Source organism: Artibeus jamaicensis, unplaced genomic scaffold, assembly GCF_021234435.1.
Source record: "Artibeus jamaicensis isolate MK-2021 breed Jamaican fruit bat unplaced genomic scaffold, CSHL_Jam_final scaffold_1964, whole genome shotgun sequence".
NCBI lineage: Eukaryota > Metazoa > Chordata > Mammalia > Chiroptera > Phyllostomidae > Artibeus > Artibeus jamaicensis.
The window spans coordinates 16,665,383-16,688,729 of record NW_026522030.1 but is presented as its reverse complement, the minus strand read 5'-3'; the positions used below and the strand labels follow the sequence as shown (position 1 = coordinate 16,688,729).

Below are 23,347 nucleotides of genomic sequence, written 5' to 3'. Positions count from 1 at the left end.
CCTTTACCTCACTCCTCCATTGGATACTATGTTTCTTGTAATTTTTGCCTTTAACTGTTTGGTTTTGCTCTCCCATTTTAGTATATCTTTTTGTATCTTCTTGACAAAGCATTCAAGGTGTTTGGAAATGTTTGAACTACAGCTAATACTGTGACTTGGCAAGTGCATAGTTCTAGCTGCAGGATCGATTTCCCTCAGCCCTGTGAAAGCATTGTTCTGTTGTCTTCTGGCTTCTGGTGTTGCTGTTGAAGTCTGAGTCATTCCAATTCTTGGCCCTTTGTATACGGTTCGTTTTCTCTCTCACAGCCTCTTCCTTTGGTCTTCAGTGTAATGAAATTTCACAGCGTTATGCACTTTCCTGGATACTCAGTGACTTCTGATTTGAGAAATCTTTGAGTTAGTACCTTGATGATTTCCTTTCCTCTCTTTTCTGTTGCTGGTGCTTCTGTTATTTGGATGTTGGACCTCCTCAATTAGTCCTTTAATTGTCTTTTCTCTCCTGCTTTCTATTTTTAAAAATTAAAAAAAAAATTCCAGTCAAGATGGAGGTATAGGTAAACACGCACAGCTATAGAAAAATTACAACCAGGCTACAAAACAACTGTCACCCAGAACCACCAGAAAATTGAGCTGTCTGGAAGCCTGACAACCAAGGATTTAGAGAAGCCACATTCATCCAGACGGGTAGGAGGGGCAGAGATGCAGAAAGAGGTGGAGAGGTGCAGAGAGGCACGGGGCCACGGGAGTGGCCCAGAGTGGTGTCGGAATGGGCAGTCACATGTTCATGTGTAGTGGATAAAAATCCCTCGCTCCCGAGGGATCCCAGTCTCAAACCAGACCACCCAGCAGCCTAGGATTCCAGCCCCAGGAAGGTAAATCCCCATAACTTCTGGCCGTGAAAACCAGTGGAGGTTGGGGAGGTGAAAGAAACTGCTGGATTATCAGGAGACTCCTCTTAAAGGGCCCACACAGACTTAGGAATTATGAAGACCAGCCCCCTCGGAGATTCAGCACCAGGGAAACAGCTCGAAGGTCACAAGTGGCTTAACTGGGGAGAAAGTGAAATGCCTGGGAACCGGGTGAGTGCTGGGAGACTTCTTCCTCCTGGGCAGACCTCCAGAAGCTAGGCTGCAACATTGTCCCTCTCTGAGTCCTCCCCCAACACCCGAGTGTGAACTGGGTTGCCCCGCCCTGGCGATCACCTAAGTCTCTGCCCCACATAATGTACAGGTGCTTTTTCTACAAAAAAAAAGACCATGCTACTAAGACAGGGAGAGAAAGCAGCTGTAGTTAATATACAGAAACAAACACAGGGAGGCCGCCAAATTGAGGAGACAAAGAAGTATGTCCCAGCTGAAAGAACAGAACAAAGCTCCAGAAAAAGAACCAAGCAAAATGGAGATACCCAACCTGTCAGATGCAGAGTTTAAAACACTGGTGATCAGGATGCTCAAAGAACTTCACTGAGTACTGCAACAGCATAAAAAAGACCCAGGCAGAAATGAAGGCTACATTAAGTGAAATAAAGAAAAATCTACAGAGAACCAACAGTGGAGGAGATGAAACATACAGACCAACAATTTGGAACATAAGGAAGAAAAAAGCATTCAGTCAGATCAGCAAGAAGGACAAAGAATTTAAGAAAATGAGGATAAAATAAGAAGCCTCTGGGACATCTCCAGATGTATCAACATCTGAATCATGGGATTGCCAGGACAGGAGGAAGAGCAAGAAATTGAAAACTTATTTGAAAAAATAGTGAAAGAAGACTTACCTAATTTGGTGAAATAGACATACAAGTCCAGGAAGCAGAGAGTCCTAGACAAGTTGAACCCAAAGAGGACCACACCAAGACACATCATAATTAAAATACCAAAGGTTAAAGATTAAGAATCTTAAAAGCAGCAAAAGCAGAGTTACTTGCAAAGGAATTTCCATAAGACTGTCACCTGATTTCTCAAAAGAAACTTTGCAGTCTAGAAAAGACTGGCAAGAAGTATTCAAAGTGATGAAAAGCGAGGACCTACAACCTAGATTGCTCTATCCATCAAAGGTATCATTTAGAAATGAAGGGCACATAAAGTGCTTCCCAGACAAGGTAAAGCTAAAGGAGTTCATCATCACCAAGCCATCATTATATAAAATGTTAAGGGGACTTATTTAAGAAAAAGAAGAAGATGAAAACTATGAACATTAAAAAGGCACAAATTCACAACTATCAGTAATGGAACCTTAACCAAGCAATGAACCAGAACAAGAACAGAATCAGACATGGAGATCACTTGGAGGGTTATCAATTGGGAGGAGGAGAGGGGAGAATGAGGGAAAAGGTTCAGGGATTAAGAAGCATAAATTGGCAGGTACAAAATAGACAGGGAAATGTTAATAATAGTATAGGAATTGTGAAGCCAAAGAACTCGTATGCATGACCCATGGACATGAACTAAGGGGCTATTGGAAGGAATGGGGGTACTGAGCAGAGCAGGGGGAAGGGGGGAAAATCGGGACAACAGTAATAGCATAATAAAATATATTTCAATTTTTTTGCTGTGCTTTTCTTCTTTTTTTCCCAGCACTTTCTTTAGTTTTTCATTTCTGCCACAATTTTTAATTTCCAAAAGCTCATTTTTGTTCTCCATGGTATACCTTTTTAATACTATCTTATTGTTCCTTTATGATTACAGTATCTTTTTTATGGATGTGCATTATTAGTTGGTCTTCTGTCTGTTCCAAAGATGAAATTTTTTTTGTACTCATTTTTATTCAGTGAGTTATAATCTGCACTTTCATTTCAGGAAATAAACTAGGGAGTCTGTCTGTTCTCTTGTTGACCTGGTGTAATAATAGAATTACATCTGTATTGATTGAGTGGAATGAGTGTATTCATGAATTTTCTTTTGAAAAGCACCTGGGTCTGATGCTGTCTGTGAAGGATTTTTGAAAAAAACAACAAAAATTCTACTGATTTAAATTTTTAATGATTATAGTACCATTCATCTTCTGTTTCTTTTCTGGTGAAATTTGATAGTTAATATTTTAAAAATTAGTAATTTTACCTGTTTTAAAACTTGCTAACATAGTTGTTTATAGTAACTTTCTGTCTTTTAATTCATAATCTGCATTGAACCTACATGGTTTTTTTTTCCATTCCTTATATATATTTTTTCTCTTTCTTTTCTTCCCCATCCTGCTTTGTCAATTTGAAAGTCTTTTCAAAAGATCAACTTTTGGCTTTATTGCTGTTCTCCATTATAACTTTGCTTTCTGTTTCTGCTACGATAAATCTGTGGTTCTATATTTGTGTGTATATATCCATATCTATATTTCTCCCCTTTTTGTTTTCATTGGATTTATTCCATTACCTTTTTCTAACTTCTTAAATGGACACTTTGTGATTTAATTTTTAGCTGTTCTTTTGGGATTCCAGAGAAATCTTGAAGCAAGTGAAGGATGGAGCCAGGTGGACGTCTGAGGGGGAAGTATTCCAGGAAAGGGGGAAGTCCTGGAGCAGGAGTGTCCTTGGTGTGCTTGAGAGCAGGGGAGGCCAGTTCCGTGAAGATATTTTTCATGGTAGAAATGTGTAAAACAACTGCCTCCCTCCTTTCACTTGTCAGTTCCTGCGCCGAGATGTCTATCGTATGCAACAGCTGTAGCTAGGAGAGAGAATGCCGTCTCGGCCACTCATTTGTTCATGATCTCAGGCTTCTTCACTTCCTTCATCTTCAGTTTTTCTATTCATAATTGGGTGTAGTCAGGATTAAATAAGGCAAATACGATTATACCCTCACAGTAGGTGCAGAGTAAATGGCCGTTAAATGTTTTGAATTTGTCATATTTACGAAAGTGCTTTCTTTCCACTTAGTGCATACGCCTGTGCTTCGGGCACTGTGCCCTCTGCTGCTGTGGCGTCTGCAGACACCGTAATTGCTGTGATCAGTTGTATCAGTGGCCTCTGGAGGCCAACGTCTTCCTTCTCTGCTCTTGTTTCACTGAGCGGGACTCTCCTTGAGCTGGAAATGTAATTATCTCTTATCGTGTGCCGTTGAACACAGTGGCGATGGTTTGTCCTCACAGTTCCTGGCCTCCCATGCGGTGGTGCCGTCCTGCCTGGACGGGGGTGGCGGCTTGCCTTTGTTGCTGCCACCTTTCCTGTTCCTAAAATGGTTCTGTCATACTTTCTCCCATTAGCCACCATTTCTACTTTACTGCCATCTCGGTTTTGCCCTTCATCCTGGGGTCAGCAACGTTTTTCTTTGATTTGCAGGCCCGCAACTCAACCACTGAGCAACATCAGCCAGGGCAGCACCGTTCTTCTACAAAAGGCCAGGTGGTGACAATTTACACCTCGCGGGTGGTGCAAAGTGTTGTTTCATTCTCCCCTCCCCACCCTTTAAAAATATGAAAGCCATTTTTTATTTAAGTTAGTGAATGTTCTTCCTATGCATTTTACTTGTTTTCTGGTGCTTTCATTTTAAAATTGCAAAGGAGAGCATATAGTCAAGTGTATAAAAACACACACATTTGGAGTCGTGAGTGAGCGATCAGGGGCTGTTGGGAAGCAGGAGCGGAGCAATGTCTAAATCAGAGGAACTTGTTTCTTTGAGCTCTTCTGACAGTGATTCTGACAGTGATGTTGACAAAAAGTTACAGAGGAAAAAGCAAGTTACTTCAGAAAAACCTGCAAAGAAGCAGAAGACTGGTGAAACCTCCTCCAAGCAGAGCGGCAGCAGCCGAGATGGTAACATGGTTCAGGTTGGAAAAATGGGGTCCGTCAGTGTTTGGGACTTTGAAGGAAAAGTCCTTATTGACATTAGAGAATATTGGGTGGATCCAGAAGGTGAAATGAAACCAGGGAGAAAAGTTATTTCTTTAATCCTGGCCGTGGAGCCCGCTGAAGGAACAGATTTCTGACATGGATGATGCAGTAGGAAAATTGTAAAATCAGAGCCATATAAAACTTGGGACTGGTCTAGTTGTCTTAATCCGTCTTTTTATGGTGGCTTTTGTTTTCTAAATGTTTTTTCCTCCCAAGCTATTGTATATTTGGAGTGCAGAACAATTTGCAAGAATATGTTTTTTTAATGCGTATTATTAAAAATGATCTGAATGAAGTTCATTGTCAACTTCACTGAGGAGGATTGCTTTGTGCCCATTGCCTAGTGTAAAATAAAATCAAGTAATACACATTACTAGAAAAAAAAAGTACACATTTGGTTTAATGCACAAAATTGAAAGAAACTTTTGTGAATCCTGTCACCCAAGCCAGAAGTAGAATGTTACCAGTACTTCAGAGCTGGTCCACCCCCCCCCCCATGTCCCTCCCCAGCTGTATCCTGTGGAGTCATGACTTTGTCTTCTTTATAGTTAGTTTTACCACATGTGGTAAGTCTCATAATAATGTATTCTTTGGCTTTTGATTGATTTTGAACTTTTTTTTTAAATTTTTTATTGATTATGCTGTTACAGTTGTTCTATTCCCCCCTTCATTCCCCTCCACCCTACCCCCCATCCCCACCATTACCCCCCCCTTTAGTTTATGACCATGTGTCTCAATTCCTTTAGATTCTATATTTCCCATGCTATTCTTGCCCCCCCATCTATCTTCTATCTACTTCTATTTTCTATGCTACTTATTTTCAGTACCTTCTCCCCCCTTCTCTTCCTCCCACTCCCCTGTTGCTAACCCTCCTTGAGATCTTCATTTCTATGTTTCCACTCCTGATCTAGCTGTCCTTTTAGTTTGCTTTCGTTTTAGGTGTGGTTGTTAATAACTGTGAGTTTATTGTCCTTTCACTGTTCATGTTTCTTTAACTTCTTTTTCTTAGATAAGTCCCTTTAACATTTCATATAATAAGGGCTTGGTGATGATGAACTCCTTGAATTTGATCTTATCTGAGAAGCACTTTATCTGTCCTTCCATTTTAAATGAAAGTTTTGCTGGATAGAGCAATCTTGGATGTAGGTCTTTAGATTTCATGACTTGGAATACCTCTTTCCAGGCCCTTCTTGCCTGTAAGGTCTCTTTTGAGAAATCTGCTGACAGTCTGATGGGGACTCCTTTATAGGTGATTGTCCTCTTAGCTCTTGCTGCTTCTAGGATTCTCTCCTTCATTTTAATTTTGGCTAATGTAATTATGATGTGCCTTGGTGTGTTCCTTCTTGGGTCCAACTTCTTTGGTACTCTCTGAGCTTCCTGGATTTCCTGGAAGTCTATTTCCTTTGCCAGATTGGGGAAATTCTCCTTTATTATTTGTTCAAATAATTTTTCCACTGGTGGCTGTGCCTTTCCCCCTTCTGGTACCCCTATAATTCGGATGTTGGAACATTTAAAGATGTCCTGTAGGTTCCTAAGACTCTCCTCATTTCTTTGAATTCTTGCTTCTTGACTCTTTTCTGTTTGGCCATTATTTGCTTTCTTCTGGTCCACTCCATTGATCTGAGTCCCAGTTTCCTTTTCATTGCTATTGGTATCCTGTGCAATTCCATTCATTTCAATTAGTTTCGCCTTCATATATTTGTCTAATTTGTCGGTATAATCAACCAGTTCTGTGAGGATCCTGATCACCAATGTTTTAAACTGTGTGTCTGTGAGTTTTGCTATTTCTTCGTCGCTTAGATTTATCTCTGGGGCTTTGAGGTCTTCCTGCGACATTTTTGGTCTGTTCTGGCCCTTTAAGTGTGAGAAGCGGCGCCTTGGACTCCCAGGTTGCTGGGTTGTGACGCTGTATGTGGGGGCGTGGTCAGACGAGGGAAATGGCGACCCCCTCTGCTGTTTCTCACAGCTGGGTGCGGAGGAGCCGCGCCTTAGGTGGTTCACCTGGGCCGGGCCACTCAGAGTCGCTGGGTTATGACGCTGTATGTGGAGGTGGGGTCAGAGCAGGGAAATGGCGGCGCCCTCCACTGCCGCTTGCCGTGGGGACCTGCCGGCCAGGTCCAACCGCCCACTCCCTCACCTGTCCACCCGCGCACAAATGCGCAACCTCAGTCAACACGCAGCCCTGCTGCCCCGCTGTCTCCCCCGCGGTCGCTCGCCTGGTTGCTCGCTCGGTCGCTCACTAGGTCCAACCCTGCGCCTGGATTCCCTGTTCCTGAGTCTGTCTGACCGAGTTTTCCTGTGCAATCCCGCTTCACCAGCCGCTGGTTTCGCCCCTTACCGGTCAGGCTGAAGAATTTGTTGTTAACGGACTTCCGAAAAGTTCAATTTTCCGTGTTCTGGCTATGTTTTCTGTTGCTAATATTTAGTTGTCTCTAAACTTGGTTGTGTGAGAAGGCACGGCACATCCACCTATGCCTCCATCTTGGCGGAAGTCTGATTTTGAACTTTTTATACCTGGAATCATACTACCTGTACTTTTATTCAGCGTTATGTTTTTGGGGTGCATTGATGTTAATACACACAACAGTTTGTTCAGTTTCGCTGCTTAATGAACTTAGTTGTTGGACTTCACCACATCCTTTTGTAGTTGTCTTACTGTCAGTGGACATCTGGGTTGTTTCTGGTATTTGTTCTCATGAATAATGCTGCTGTGGTCATTCTTACTCATGTCTGCTGATGCACACGTGAGAGATTTTCCTAGTAGTGACATTCTGGGGCTTCTGCAACTTCAGCTTTCCGTGGTGGTGCCTGTTTTCCAAAGTGGTTGTATCAGTGAGCTCTCTCCCCCACGAGCAGAGGGAGCGAATTTCCTTTGCTCTCCATCCTTGCCAACACACGGCATTGTCCTTGTTCTCAGGTTCGGCTCCTTCAGCGAATGTGATAGTATCTCTCTTATGGTGCTTTTAACTCATTTTTCTGATTATTGAGCAGTTGAACATCTTTACACATATGTTCTTTCTATAAGCTTCTTTTACTCTTGTTTATTTCTGTTTTCCATTTATGGCTTTGCCTATTTCTTACCCATTAAGTTATATCAATATATCTTTTTAAAATAGATTTTTATTTCTATATTATAGATACAGATTATTCATTAATTATTGGGCTATACTTATTTTCTTTTGTTTGTAGTTGTCTTTTGTTCTCTTTATGGGACATTCTTCATTTCAAAGTTAAAAGTATTGGTCTTTCATGTTTGATCCTCTATGTCTTTCGTAATTTTGCCTTTCAAATATAGGTCTTTAATTCACCAGGGATTAAGGAAATCTTCAAACATATAGAAAAGGAGAAAAAAAAATAAAGCATAACCCCTTCCCATATATCCATCACTTAACTTCAAAAAGTCCAATTTTGTTCCATCTATTTTTACCTCCCCACATATTTGGAGGAAGTATTTTAAAGAAAATCTCAGTATCATGTCATTTCTCTTATAACTATTTCAGTTTTATTTTTGTTTTATCAGCTTGATGTATGACTACAGAGAGAGGCATGTTAAAATCTGTGATAGATTTGGCTATTTTTTATTATGGCTTTATCAGTTTTTGCTTTATATATTTTGAGGCTATCTTAAAATATTTAGAATTGCTGTATTTCCTGGTAAATGGAATTTTTTATCATTATGAAGAGACCTTCTTTCTCCCTCTTAACCAGTCTCATCCTGTATCAGACAGAACCATGCCAAGCTTTTGCCTTTCCCAGGTGTTAGTCTCTTGCTCTGCTTTTATTTTCAAATTTTTGTATCATTAAATTTTTTTCCTATTTGTTGTATTGTGGTAAAATACACAGAACATACAGTTCGCCATCTTAACTGTTTTTAAGTGCACGGTTCAGTGCTGTTAAGTACATTCAGAATGTTGTGGCCCCGAACCACTGTCCACCTCCAAAACTCTCCTCCTGTTGTAAAACCGAAACTCTACCCATTAAAAACAACTCCCCGCCCTCCCCTCCCCCGCCCATGCAACTACGCAGGTCATCACATTTTCCCCACGTATCTAACACGCAGCACATACCTGGCTTTTGTATGTTTACCCAGTCTAGCTTTTGTATTTTTATCCAGTCTGTCTGGTTATTTTAGCTGGAAAGTCAGTTTATATAAATATAGTATAAGTACTGATGTATTCTGATTTTTTTCTATCTTATTTTGGAATTTGGTGTTGCCTTTCCTTTGCTTCTTCTTCTTTGCCCTGTTTTGAATTTTTTTCTCTCTTAGTTTCATGTTATGGGTGCTCCTGCTTTTAGTGATAACCTTAGTCATTTTAAGATGCATATTCAACTTACCACAGTCCAAAATTCATCAGTATCTCTCAGTGTTCTTAACACCGTCTTTTCAGTTCAGCCCGATTTGCCTGCTGTCAATCATTATGATGTATTTTAATTTCCTGTTTGAAAACATTCAACCACACAGAGCACTGTCTTATGTGGTCCGTATTCCGTTAACGTTACCTACATGTTTGTACTTTTCTTCTTTTGTGTTTGCATTTTAGCTTTTGTTCTAGGATCATTCTCCTGCTGCCTTTAGCATTTCTTTTACTGACAGCAGGTGGCAAACTCAAGTTTTTCCTTCTTCCAAATTACTTTTATTTTACCCTCATTCACAAAAGATAGTTCTCTTTTTTTAAATTTTATTTATTTATTTATTTATTTATTTTTAGAGAGAGGGGAAGTGAGGGTGAAAGGGAGAGAAACATCTCTCAGTGTATGAGAGACACATAGATTGGGTGTCTCTCACATGTCCGCATCTGGGTACCTGGCCTGGGACCAGAGCATGTGCCCAGGCTGGGAACTGAGCCAGGAACTTTTTGGTTTGGAGGCCAGTGTCTGTCCACCGAATTACAATGGCCAGGGCAAAAGGTGTTTCTCTTTATGTAGAATTCTCTTCTGTCTCAGAACATTGTAGGTATTATTTCACTGTCTTTTGGGTATGAATAAATGTCTGGCTTCAGTTTTGCTTTTGAAGATATTTCCCCCTTTTATTCTTGCTTCTTTGAAGATAATCTTTCTCTTCTCTCTGGCTGCCTTTGAAATATTCTTTTTTGTTGTTGTTATATTCTTTTTTGTTGTTGTGAAATAGCACAAAATATCATTGTGCTATTTCAGTGTCTAGATTCCTTTTTAATAATCCTGTTTGGAATTTACTAGGCTTTCTGGATACGCTGATGATCTTCTTCAGCTTTATAAAGTTTGATGGGAAATTGTTGAGCGTATTGCCACGGCCTCAGTCCTTTAACTCCTTCCGTTCAGATTTTCATTAGGTCTTGTGACTTGGTCATCCGTGTCACTTACTGTCCCCTGTGTTCCGTCTCCGACTCTGCTGTGGTCTGGGTAATTTCCCCTGACCTCCCTTCCAGTTTACTTCATTCACCCATTCACCTTTAGGTTATGTAACCTGCTGTTAAATCTGACCACCAAATATTTTTATTTCTACTAATCCATTATTGATTCTAAGTTCTGTTTGGGTCTTTTTAAATCACCTTGCTCTGCCTGTTGTGTTTTAATTCCTTTTTGTTGTGATTATGGGAGGAAATGTGTATGAGCTGCATGTTTTTCTCAGACTGTGTCTTAGAAAATGTTTGAGGTCTAGTGTAACACAGTTGGGGTTCTCCGGAGGGGACTGCATTTGCTCTGTCTGTTGCCTCGGGCCCCTTGCGTTCCTGGACTCTCAAAAGAAGTTCTGGGTTTGAGGTTTTCTAGAACACTGAAATAATATTTTAAGCTGTAATGACCCATGTGAGGGCTGGCTTGTGGTTTTGAATTCTCAGGGGAGATGTTTTTCTTCCCTCTCTTCAGTGCCTTGGCTCAGGGCAGCGCTTTTTTGCTCCTTTAAACAGTCCCCTTGGAATATGGCAACTCACTTCTACTTCACCCTTATGCAGTGGGTTGCAGCTTTTTGAGGTGCAAGCTTTTCTGGGGACTTCAGACTCCCCACCCTAGGTAGGTCACTCTTCTTCATCTCTTGTTCCCAGAGGTTACAAAGGGAAAAAAGTCAGTAATTGAATTGACTTGGCGTGGCAGATACCTTCAAGCTGCAAATCAGCTTTAGCAAAACTCACTTGACCTTTTTCTCTGTTTCTGTCTTTATGTAACTTTAGTCCTGCTAAGTCCTTGCTGACTTTTGAATGTACTTATTTTCGTTTAAAAATATTTTACCCAGTATTTTAAAAAAGATTTTACTTATTTATTTTTTAGAGAGAGGGGAAGGGAAGGAGAAAGAGAGGGAGAGAAAGCTCAATGTGTGGTTGCCTCTCTCACAGCTCCCACTGGGGACCTGGCCCGCAATCCAGGCATGTTCCCGGACTGAGAATCGAACCTTGACCCTTTGGTTTGCAGGCCTGCTCTTAGTCCACTGAGCCGCACCAGCCAGGGTTTACCCAGTATTTTTACTGTTTGTAGCAGGAGAGTGAGTCTAGACTGCTTGTCCACCAAATGGCTAAAAAGCAGTGTCTGCGTTTTAAGTGCCATATTCCCAACCAGACTTCCCTGTTCTCTTGAGGGGTGGTTGTGGCATCCACCAACGTGAGCAACAAATGGTCCGAAGCTTTCAGGAGTTTAAGATGGAACTTTATTGGCCAAAGCTTTACCTGCGCAGGGGCAAACTCTCGAGGTGTCCGGAGACACGGTGCCAAGAGGCTGCAGATGAGAGTTGCGCCTGGCGCTTACAGCCTGGGGTTTTTATTGGGGTGAGCAAGCAAGCAAATACAGAAGCAGACGTAGCTGTTAGCAATTGGCTATCTCTAGGGAACACACATGGCTATGTTCTCTGCTTGCAACAATGGATACTTTTCTGCAAAGACAAGGTCATGCACAGGCGGTTATCTTGTTCAGTACTCTTTGTACTTTCTGTCTTCCTCGCTGAGTCAGTATGGAGCCTGCCTTGGGTTCCTCTTGGCTACTTTTATCTAATTCCGGGCCTGGCGTGGTCTGCCTCAGACTCCCGTGGCCTTGTCTGTAACACAGTCGGGGGCCCAGGGCACTCTTGGTGATGTGGGTGTACAGTTTTTGAGGCCTTCCATTTTACCTGTTTCGTGTCCATCATTTTTTTAGTTGTCTCAGTTATTGGGTGGGGCAGGTAATACTATTACTGCTTCTTTTTTACAGACCAGTAAATGAAAACTTAGAGGAAGAATTTGGACACAAATCTGGTCATTAGTGGGGCTGGGATTTAGGTTCCTGACTTTTGACTCATAAGTCTGTGTCATCTCTTGATTATTGTATCTTGATATGGAAATTCTAGATAGAACTGGATGAATAATATCTGGATGAAATTATATCTGCATTCTTACCTGAAAGAAATTGTTTGCGGAGGATTCACTTCGCTTAAACTCATCAGTGGCCTAAAACACACGGACGCCTCTTCCAGAAAGGAGAAAAGAAAGACTTTCTCTCCGCGGTTGCAGCATCGCGGAGCACATTTGTTGTGAAATATGGGTGATTCTTGTCTTTTCCTACAGGTGTGTATGTAATATAGATTGCAGCGGATATAGTTTCAACCCCGTGTGTGCTTCCGATGGGAGTTCCTATAACAATCCCTGTTTTGTTCGAGAAGCATCTTGTATAAAGCAAGAACAGATCGATATAAGGCATCTTGGTCATTGCACAGGTAAAATTTGTTCTACTTATCCAGAGTTCTTTCTTGAAAATTACATGTCTTATTTGTACATTTTTGTAGTGTTCCAAATTTGTAAATGAGAAATCTTTGATGCTTTATTTTTTTAATTAGATTTTAGAATTTCTTTGTTCTGTGACTATTTTAGATTTTTTCTCACCTATTTTCATCTTCTCAAGACACAAACCATGCGTTTGGTTATTTATTTACTTATGAATCTGACCTTAACGTGGATTTCTAGATGCAAGCATGGTTCTTAAAGGGTGTCTTAAATTTGTAATGATAATAGCTGTTTCAGATTTAGTCAACTTATTTTAAATATAGTAGCATTATAAATACTGGGTATATATTATATATTTTAAAGGTTTTATTTATTTATTTTCAGGGAGGGGGAAAGGGAGGGAGAAAGACAGGGAGAGAAACATCAATATGTGGCTGTCCCTCACATGGCCCCCACCAGGGACCCAACCTGCAACCCAGGCAAATGCCCTGACTGGGAATCAAACCGGTGACCCTTTGATTCCCAGCCCGAGCCCGAACTCAATCCACTGAGCTGCACCAGCCAGGGCAATACTGGATATATTTCTTCACCTTTTTTTTTTTTAGAACATTCTAGTTTGTCTCCATGTTCTCTCCCTAGTTTTTGCCCCTACATATTAGAGCTGTTGGTGTCAAGTTCTAGAATGTGAGGAAAATCATTACCTTCAGTTAAAAATTCTTTTTGCTCTTTTTGCTTTTTGTCATAGTTTAGAAGCCATGATCCCAACTAAGAATGTGTCTTTGTTTTCCATTCCTACCAGAAGTATTCAGCCACTAAAGACAGAGGTTTTCAAGCCTTCTTTCCTCATCAGGATGCACATGGGCTAGGGTAGTGGGTTAGTTCCGAGCAACACATGAGGTCCACACACAGGCCCATGTGCCGGGTGGTACACTGTTCTTGCTTACTAGGTCTAATCACCTCCCCCAACCCCTCCCTTTTTGGATTTATTAAAGGGATATGTTTTTGTCTGAGCTCAGGGGGAAGAGTTGTAAGCCAAAGTATGTACTTTATGGTGGTAACAAGTTATTCGTGAAATACACAACTATTTGCAATACTTCTAGTCTAAGCTACCAAAAAATACCCAAGAAACTCATCTGAGGGTTTCTGGGTGCCGGTTAGGAGTGTGCCTGGAAGGGGAAACCACTGGCTGATAGGTAGACAGTCCTCTTAGCTTTGATCTTGAGAAAGTGCTACTTTCTTGTATGGTTTGTTCTTCATTCGTGGGGTGGAAGTTAGAGCCTAGGTTGAAAGAGGAGTTTAGAGAAAGAATGTTTTTCTTAGAGGAACTGGAGCATGATCGAATGGTATTACCTAGGATCTCAAAGTCGGAGCAGCTGGCCAAGCTTAAGGATTCTGTTAATTGAAATTTATACAGATTTAGAATCCTTTGGAGTTGTTTGTCCTTAACTTTTATTTTGCTCCCCTGCATAGTGTTTCCATCCACACCTAACTGCATCTTCCCTTCCTCCCCCACTGTGTGCAGGAAGCTTCCCCACAGGTGTCTGTGGTTCAGTTATAGTCTTCCCAGTCTAAATACAACGCACCAGTCAGGGGTCATTTTTATAGCGAAATTGTCTGATAACACAGCTGAGATTCCATATTTAGCTTATTTGATATGTTTCCAGGGGAACCGTGGTAGAAGGTGCATCTCGAGACCATTGTTCTTTGGTGAAAGGATTAATCCTTTCTGTTAGGGTAGTCATTATTTTAGTTTGCACAGGGAAGACTTTCTAAGGCAATGACATGTGAGGTGAAATCTAAATGAAATAGGACTGTTCATCACACAGAACGTATGTGTGGCAGGCCTTGAGGCCCGAGGTAGAAATGCATGCCAGATGTAGAGAAAGGTGGAAAGTGTGAGCGGCTAGTGGGGAGAGCTGGGGAGGACCCTGAGCATTTGGGATATTCGAGAGTTTCATCGTATGACTTAAATCTCGTGTGTATCTTAATTTGAAAACTCTTTTTCTCCCACAGACACAGATGACACTAGTTTGTTGGGAAAGAAAGATGATGGGATACAATATCGACCAGATGTGAAAGGTACTGAATCATGATTTTTTGAATACTGGCTAATTATTGAAATGTTGTCACTAGCTGTCCTTGGTAATTCTATTTCTGTTATAACGACCTTTCCAACTTTGCTCTCTGTAGCAATATACATTATGCAGCAATTATTAATAATAATATTAACTGAAATTGCTGAAGTGCTTCTCAATTTACAGAATACACATTTTTATTGTTTTTTAACTTTTTAAGAAAGATTTTATTTATTTATTTTTAGAGAGGTGAGAAAGAGAGGGAGAGAAACATCCATGTGTGAGAGATACCTTGATCAGCCACCTCTCGCACACGGGCACTCGGCCGGCAACCCAGGCTTGTGCCCTGACTGGGAATCAAACTGCTGACCTTTTGGTTTGCACGCTGGTGCTCAATCTGCTGAGCCATACCAGCCAGGGTAGAATGTGCTTTTTTTAAATTGAAATTTTTATTGAGATAATTGTAGAGTCACATGCAATTGTAGGAAATTACATAGAAAGATCCCTCATATTTGCTCTTTACATCCTATTTCCTTCTGCAGAACCTGCTGTTAACACTGGCCCTCTGTGCACAGGTCTTTCGCCCTTGTTCCCTGTGCCTGGACCTCTTCTTTGCCATATTATTATTCATCGTTTCAGGCTCAGTTTAAATCATTTCCTTTTGGGAAGTATTCCTTGACCCTTAAATCTAGATTAGGTGCCTCTGTTCTGTACTCCCCTATCCAAGCACTAAACGTGCTGTAATTATGATTGGCCTTTTGTTTACTCAGCTGTGTCCTGCTCTAGGCTGTGGGTTCAGTGAGGACAGGAGACTGACCCATGTTCACGTGTGTGTCCTTGACATGTGGTAGAATGCCTGGTACACATGTAGGTGTTCATACTTGTCAAAGAACGGGTGAAGCTCAAAGCACTTGTAGGGTTTATTTGTACAAAGCCTTCCATGTAGTTAAAGGTCTGAGTAGAGACTGGATTCCAGGTCCTGACTTCTCATGTCCAGTGCTCTTTCACTTCTCATTTTCATATCCATTCTTTCTTTTGATTCTTACAGCTGCTCTCGGGAAAGGACCGATAGGAACATTGGGGCTGAATGAGGTTATGTCTAGGAACCACAGCAGGGCTAGGTCTGGGAGCTCCCAGTCCAGAAGACTGGATGTCTGTGTAATGGCTCTTCACCGGGCATCTTCTAGTCATTTGTTCAGTTGTACTAATGGACAGGTTTTTTTAGATGTGTGATTGACCTTTTAAAACTACTTTATAACAAATGTATAGCATGCAAATAGTGATAGTACCTGTTTCATAAAAACTAAATGAGATAATGCATGTTAGATGCTTAGAACAGTGCCCGTAAGTACTTAATAAATTGTGGCTGTTATTATCGCTGAATCATTCTCTCACTTGAATCACACTGAACCTGCATCAGTTATATCTAATGAGCCCCTAAGATATCCCTCCCTTATGTCGATACAAAGTGCTGTATTTAAAATAGGAAGTCTCCTGAATTTCCACGTGAGACGTGGTAGATCAGCCCAGCTCTATTCTTTACACTGTAGTAGGAGAGCTATGTTTTAGTAGGTAGAAACTCACACTTTAGGCAATTTGGGGGGTTGTGTCTGCCTGAAATACTTTTCTGCCTTTGATAACATCACGGGGATAATTTAGTGCGTAGGCTACTTTTGTGATCCTGAAAAGCTCTTTACACATAGGAATTGATCTACAAGGTATAATTTATAATGTGCCTACTTTATATTGTTCATTTTACCAAACACTGTTGGTGGATAGAAAGATAGCTAATACATGACATCTATCTTTAAAGAGCTTGTGACATAATAAGAAATTATTATAGCCTTCATATAACAAAGTAGAAATTGGTTATTGTCATAAACATAATGTGGTTAAAAAGTGCAATGGGGAGTCAGAAAAGGAGAGATTACCGTTTGGTGGGGGATAGTGAGAATCTGAGAAACATCATGGTAGAGGTGGAATCTGAGCCAAGCACTGAAGGGTGGTTAGGATTTGAACAGAGGTCAAAAGGATACTTCAGGAGGATGGAAAAGCATGAACAGAATTGTGGATGCAAATATAATAGGACGTATTGGAGACTGGTAAGGGGTCCTTTTTTCGTCTGGTTAGTAGGTGTCTTAAGAGGTAGAAGCAGAAGGTAAGACTAGAAAGATAACTTGGGGTCATGTTGTATAGGGTCTTGAATATTATGTTATCCTAGGGATTTTAAACCTTACTGTAGGCAGTGAAGAATGATTGATATATTTGAAAAAGGCAAAGCAACAAAATTAAGCAATTGAATGAATGATACCTAATACATTGGATTGGAGGTGAGGAGACCAGTTAGTAGACTTGAAAGGAATAGACATCTACTGAGATATGAGGGATAGAGAATTCAAGCTCAGATGACTTGAATGGTGGACTCTGCTTGTTGAACTAAGGGTGTCGAGAGGGGAAAGGTGTTCGGGGTAAGGTAAGGGAGGAGTTGATTGTGGAGGTGATTAGTTTTATTTTAGAGTTTGAGTTGCTTATGGAACTCATCCAGGTGACTGTTCAGCATAAATTTATGAGTCAGTAGGATATAGAGGTGATAACTGAAGTCATGAGAATGGATGAGAGAGATTATAGGGCTGTGCTGGCTAAAGCAGTGAGTGATTAAATTTAAATTAATTAAAATGAAATGAAGTGAAAGATTCCATTTTCCCATCACACTAGCGCTATTGGAAGTGTTGAAGAGCCACATGGGACCAGTCACTGCCCTGTTGGACAGCACAGATATCGATCATGTCTAGAGTTATAGATCGTTCTATTGGACAGCACTGTCACTTAGAAATGAGAGGATGTTTGACTTAGGATGAAGCAGAAAGAGGATCCAGAGGAAGAAACCAAGAACACAGTGGCACAGAAGCCAAAGAAAGATAGCCATGTGGTTTAAAATGCTGCATACAGGTGTTAGAGGATGAGCATTGCATTGGGGATCCCTGGTAATCTTGGACCAAGAACTTTCGGTAGAGTTATGAAGGTGAAACCCAAAACGTGAGTTCTGAAATGTTCTAGCAGTAAGGAGTAGAGTCACAGGTAGCTCTGTTTTGTATTTTACTTCATTAACATGTGTTTTTTTTGTTCTCGTGGCATTTACAGGAGGCCTCCAGTAAATGTTATTGCCCTTAGCATTCAACAAAGACTACATAGGTAGGCAGGGACCTGGGGGTGGAGGCTGCAAAGTAAGAGCAGGAACACAGCATCAGCAAGCAGCTGGAAAAAGCATATGATAGTGCTCAGCCAGAAAGCTTTTAGAGCTGAGCTCCCTGAGAAGAGAGCTGGTGAAATGGGGCATTTGACTGTCCAGCACAGAGGCCAAGGGAGTGTTTGCCTTGGGCTATCGGAAAACCATTGGCAGCTATTGATATTGCAGCGTTAGAAGCTTTGTCTTAGATGTTGGAGGCACAAAGGATGTGCTGGTTGAGCATGAGGTACGGGGGAAGATGGGTACGTGACATTTTGAAAATTGATTATAGAGCATTTCAAACCTATAAACATAAAATAGTATAACGAACCCTGTGTACCCAGTACTCAATGTTCAGCAGTTAATCAGCATTGGCATTCCTGTTTTGCCTTTATACGCCCATCTACTTGATTACCATTATTCTTATTTTCTAGGTGTTTTCTGAGGTGTAATTTACATACACGGAAATGCACAAATGTTAGCTATCGATTTTGACAAGTGAATACACCCCATGTGCACTGTACCTTACCACAGTCTATAGTATTTCCATCAACTCGGGGAGTTCCTTTGTGGCACATGACACTTTAATGAGGCCATTTTTTATCAGAGGATATTTTCATACAGCCTAAAATTTAACCATAACAGCTTTTCATTGCCAAGACATTTTTGCTTCTTTCCTGAGCTTTACCTCAGCCCAGTCCTCACCTCACTATGACCTCTGTCTCTCAGTGGCCTCTATTCCTGCAAACCAGTGATTCCAGAGACACTGAAATATCCCACTGTTGGTGACTGTTGGTTATATACTTTAATACAGCTTTTCAGATATGTCCTTTTAAAAGTGGTCTTGAAAAACTTTGCCTCACCAAAAGGTAAGACTGAGTCAGTTGCTAAACCACTGAAGGCAGTGTGAGGGGGTGTGTCGTGGGGCGTGGTGGAGTGTCAGGATGAGGATGGTCAGAAGGATGTGCAGGCGGGCGGCTCAGAGCGCTAAGAGAGGAAGGGTGTTGGAGGGAGAGTGGAACGCTGATCGGGGGGTGACAGGTGGCGAGACAGCAGGGAAAGGTGGAAGGAGAGGTGTTGTGGGAAGTGATGTGATCTTGACGTATGAGGGAGAGGAAAGGAGTGCTTTCTGAGGGAACACCCAAGGAGGCGGGTGAGTTTATTCACGTTAGGAAAGGTGTTTCACTGGGCACAGTGAAAAGGCCAGGAAAGGGGGAGTTAGGGTTCACGTGGGAAACAGTGGCTTTAGACATTATGATAGAGTGAAGATGTCGGAAGGGTAAGTAGGAGTTTTTACCCAGGTAGAAAATACTTGATGGGGTCCAAGAGGACTAGGGTTAGGAAGGATAAATGGAGGGGTACGTTAGTGATGAAGTTTGGGGTGCAAAGTAGTGCAGAGCAAGAAAGAGAGTATATTGAATTTCTTAATTGGGGATTTGCGGAAATAACAAGCCCTAGACTTATTGATACAGCGTTGATGTAGTTGTTGTGGGGTCAGCAGCTGACCTTTAAAATGCTTATTGTGATTGTTAGTACAATTCCTCATGCCTTATTTGGGTCGTGCATGGGTGGGCCAGGACAGATAGCTGGTGGGACGTGCCTTTGCAGATACGCCACCTGGCGCTCGGTTTTCTTACCACATCACCATTGAGAATCATGCTCGCCTCTGTTTTTTAAAAAGCTGCTGCTGCTGCTGCTGCTGGATCTGTTTCTGGGCGGAAGGAGCTGTTGAGGGACCAGGCCCACTTGGTGTGTTGCAGACACACAAAACACTGTTCAGAGACCAGCGGTTGCAGCTGTTGCTCCTGGAGCCTGCCGTCACCACTCGGCCTGAGGGCATTGTCCAGCCGGGACCGGTCTCTGCCCATTTCTTGCTGTGGGAGGCTCTGCCTTTGCCCCTGCTTTATGACATCTTTAAAGTCTTTTTGTCTTTTCCTTTTTGAAGTTACTAATTTACGTGGAGTGCAGAGCAGGTGCTTGGACATTGGGCTTTTGTCCTATTCCTACGTGCGTCCCAGGGTAACTTGGTGAAATAATAGTGATGGTTAAGAGCTTGTGCTCAGTTGGACATGTTCCACACTTAAAGGCCATGTGGCCTGATCAGGAGTTTCAGTCGTCACATCTACAAAGTGGGGCAGTACCTTCTACTGCCTAGGATTTCTCTGAATCTTTAATGCTGTACTGCTGAGTTGCTTATCGATGTTGTTATGGCGATTGTCAGTTCTTTTGTTTTTTAGTTTCCTTGTTGGTAGCCTGGCTGTGCTCAGAGGTCTTCCTCTCTATAGCATATGTATTTAATATAATTCAAGGGAAACATCAGTGGGGTAGTCACCCATTCAACAATTATCAGTTGAATGCCCTACTGTGTGCCAGGTGCTTTCACATGTTTGTATTACTGTTTAATCTTCACCACAGCCTTGTTATCTTCATTCTGCAGACAGAAAAGCTGAACGTGAGATTTGGTGGTGCACGTTGACTGGCAGAGCAAGGACTTTCTAAGCCTAAACGCTGATGCTCTTTCTCTTGTATTGCAGCTGCACCAGAATTCTGTCCTGCTCCCCTTGCTTCCTTTCTTACTTTCCTTCTGAATAGTTAATCTACTCCCAGCTGTCATGTTGGCAAAATTTGTTCTCTGACCTTGACCTTTCTTTAAGCACTAGTTTCTTACGTTCATTTGCCTAGTGGGTTTTTGTACATACCTTTTGTTTGGGTTGATATTGCCTGAAACTCCAGGAATGACCGCAATGCCTAGAAAGTAATTGGTGGTTAATAAATACTTCTGGGATGAATGGAGGTCTAAATTTGAATTCGGCTACATTCTCTCTACCTAACCTCCTGTCATTAGGCTTACTTTTTGAGGGTTTTTTTTTTTCCAGTTTTTAAAACTGTGGTGAAATATACATAACAAAATGTACCATCTAACCATTTTTAAGTGCACAGCTGAGTGGTATTGAGTACATTCAGATGTTGTACAGCCATCACCACTGTCCATCTCTAGGGCTCTTTTCATCTCAGAAAACAGGAATGATGGCCGTTACACAGCCACTCTCACTCCCCCCACCCCACAGCCCTGGCAGCCACCATTCTGGTTTTTGCTTCTCTGATTTCGACTACTCTGCGTACTTCACGTACGTGGAATCATGCAGTGTTTGTCTTTTGCGACTGGCTTATTTCAGTTGACATAATGTCCTCAAGGCTCACCCATGTTGTAACTTGTATCAGAATTTCATTCCTTTTTAAGGGCGAATCATATTTCGTCCTGATTTCACCTCATTTTTCCAACTTGGATTTGTATCCTTCCCAGTCTGTACAGCTCTTGGTAGGTTCATCTGCCACTTGTTTCTGAGAACGTTGTGTGCGTCTCACCTTCTCTTTGGTAACCACTGTTCCTCTGTAAATCTGTCTCTGTGCTCTGGGGCCTAACTTAAGTCCTAGCCTCTGTGAATTCTTTCCTGAGTGATGTCTCCTGTAGGGAATTATCTTTTGAATTTGAATTTTCATAGCACCATGTATTGTAAAACCTTTTGACATTTAATTATAAACTGCCATGTGGGCCCCCTTCCCTTGTATTGTTCAGCATTTGGTGTGTATACGTTGATTCTCTAGATTGATTATAAGCTTTTGCAGGGCAGGCATCATGTCTACTTTTAAAAATACCTTCTGTAGCTTGGCTGAGCATATGGCTGTGCACAGGAATAGTGTGGAAGTACGGACGATGGACCGTCTAGTGTTGGTGTTGAGCACAACGCTGAATTTGGATTCTGTGACAGCCACGGACTTCAGTCTTACTAGACACGTCTGTGTCTTATCTGGCTTTGCTTTGCCTAGAACTCGGTGTCACATTGTTTTTTTAAAAATTCGTTTAATTTTAGAGAGAGGGGAAGGGAGGGAGAAAGGGAGAGGGACAGAAACAGCAAACCGACAACCCCAGCCTGTGCCCTGACTGGGACTGGACACGGCCGCCCTTCGCTTTGCCGGGTGACTGAACCGAGGCACACCGGTTGGGGCGACGCCACATTCTCTTACTGATTCACTCGGTAAATGCTGTTGGTACCATTCTTCATCTGTTAATTTCCCAAAACTGTACTCTTAAATCCGTTAACTTTTTCTCGTTGCTGTCGTGTAGCTGAATTCTGATGGCTTTCAGCCTCACATTGTTCTTGATGGGACTTTCGGCTGTTGTTGGGACTTTTTGGTAGCACATTATTACATTACTGCAGCCTCTCTAGACTTACGTGATCCCGTTGTCATACACCATGTAGGGCTGGCTGTATTACTGTAGGTCGGTACATACCCCCAGTCTCTGTAGTCCCAGGATTATGTACTTCATCATGTGTCACACCACGGACGTACCATGTTCTGAGGAACTGCAGGATGACAAGAGCCATGGGAGACAGTGCTTGCTCCCTTGAGTCACCTGTGGCTTGATTTCCAACATAGAATGGCACTCTCAGTTTTAAACTAGAGCAAGAAAAGTACTCTGTTCCAAGGGTGAGGAGTTATACAGAATAACACGAACGTGTAGATTTTTTGGAGGAGCTCACAGCCTCATGGTAGAGACTGATTTAAAACCCCCAGTAGTGCCCTGGCTGGTGTGGCTCAGTGGATTGAGCGCAGGCCTGCAAACCAAGTGGTTACTGGTTCAGTTCCCAGTCAGGATGCATGCCTGGATTACAGGCCAGGTCGCCAGTAGGGGGTACATGAGAGGCAACCACACACTGACTGATGTTTCTCTCCCTCTCTTTCTCCTTCCCTTCTCCGCTGTCTGGAAATAAATAAATAAAATTAAAAACCGCCAAATAGTTATACGACAATATCACGAGTATTGTAGTAGACAAGTGGGCGCTTAGGATTTCAGCAGCCTGAAGGAGGGCATGGTTTCGTTCGTCACAGCAGAGGCAGAGTTTGGAAGCTGGAGGAGACCTTGTAAGCCATTTGAGGGCAGGATATGTCTTATTTTTCTATCCCAAGCACCTAGCAGAGTGCCTGACAAATGGAACATGATCAGTAAATGACAGGTGAATAAGTCATCTGTCCTCTGCTGCCCAACGTGGTAGCTGCCAGCCACGTGTGGCTGCTGTCATACTTGGAATGTGGTGGTTGGGATTGAGATGTGGCAGGAGTGTGAAGTGCTTACCGGATTTCGAAGACTTATTTAAGGAAAAAGGAGTGGAAAAATACCACCGCTTTAAATAAATATGGACTGTATGTTGAAATATTTATTTGATATATTGGGTTAAATAAAATATGATTAAAATTAATTTACCTATTTTTACCTTTTAAAATATGGCAACTAGAAAACAAAATTTACATATGTCTCGTATTCCACTCATGTTGGACAATGCTGATGTCATTTAACTCTATTAGAAGGGTTTGACCAAGGTCACAAAATAGCATGAGTTTACTGGTTGTACTTGAATTCTAGTGTACGTAGTTCGTTTTCTAGGCATAATTTAGTACAATATAAATACATAGATTTTGAGGTTAAAAGGTACCAATTTGGTCTTTTAGAGCTGACGTAACCTCACTGCTTTAGTTATCCTGTCATGGAGGGTAAGTAAACTATTTT

The 23,347-nt window shown here is 41.8% G+C and overlaps 2 protein-coding genes across 2 annotated transcripts in view; both read left to right on the top strand.

The window, feature by feature from the left end:
• TMEFF1 (transmembrane protein with EGF like and two follistatin like domains 1) overlaps positions 1-23,347 on the top strand; it is an 84,301-nt gene that overhangs the window by 47,107 nt on the left and 13,847 nt on the right. Inside the window, exons 6-7 of the mRNA XM_037140805.2 lie at positions 12,322-12,470; positions 14,491-14,556. Of these exons, the coding sequence (XP_036996700.2) occupies positions 12,322-12,470; positions 14,491-14,556 (215 nt within the window). The remainder of the gene's footprint in view (positions 1-12,321; positions 12,471-14,490; positions 14,557-23,347) is intronic.
• Positions 4,573-4,911, top strand: LOC119045944 (activated RNA polymerase II transcriptional coactivator p15-like). The gene has a single exon (XM_037140808.2). It carries the CDS (start codon positions 4,573-4,575, stop codon positions 4,909-4,911), a length of 339 nt encoding a protein of 112 aa, XP_036996703.2.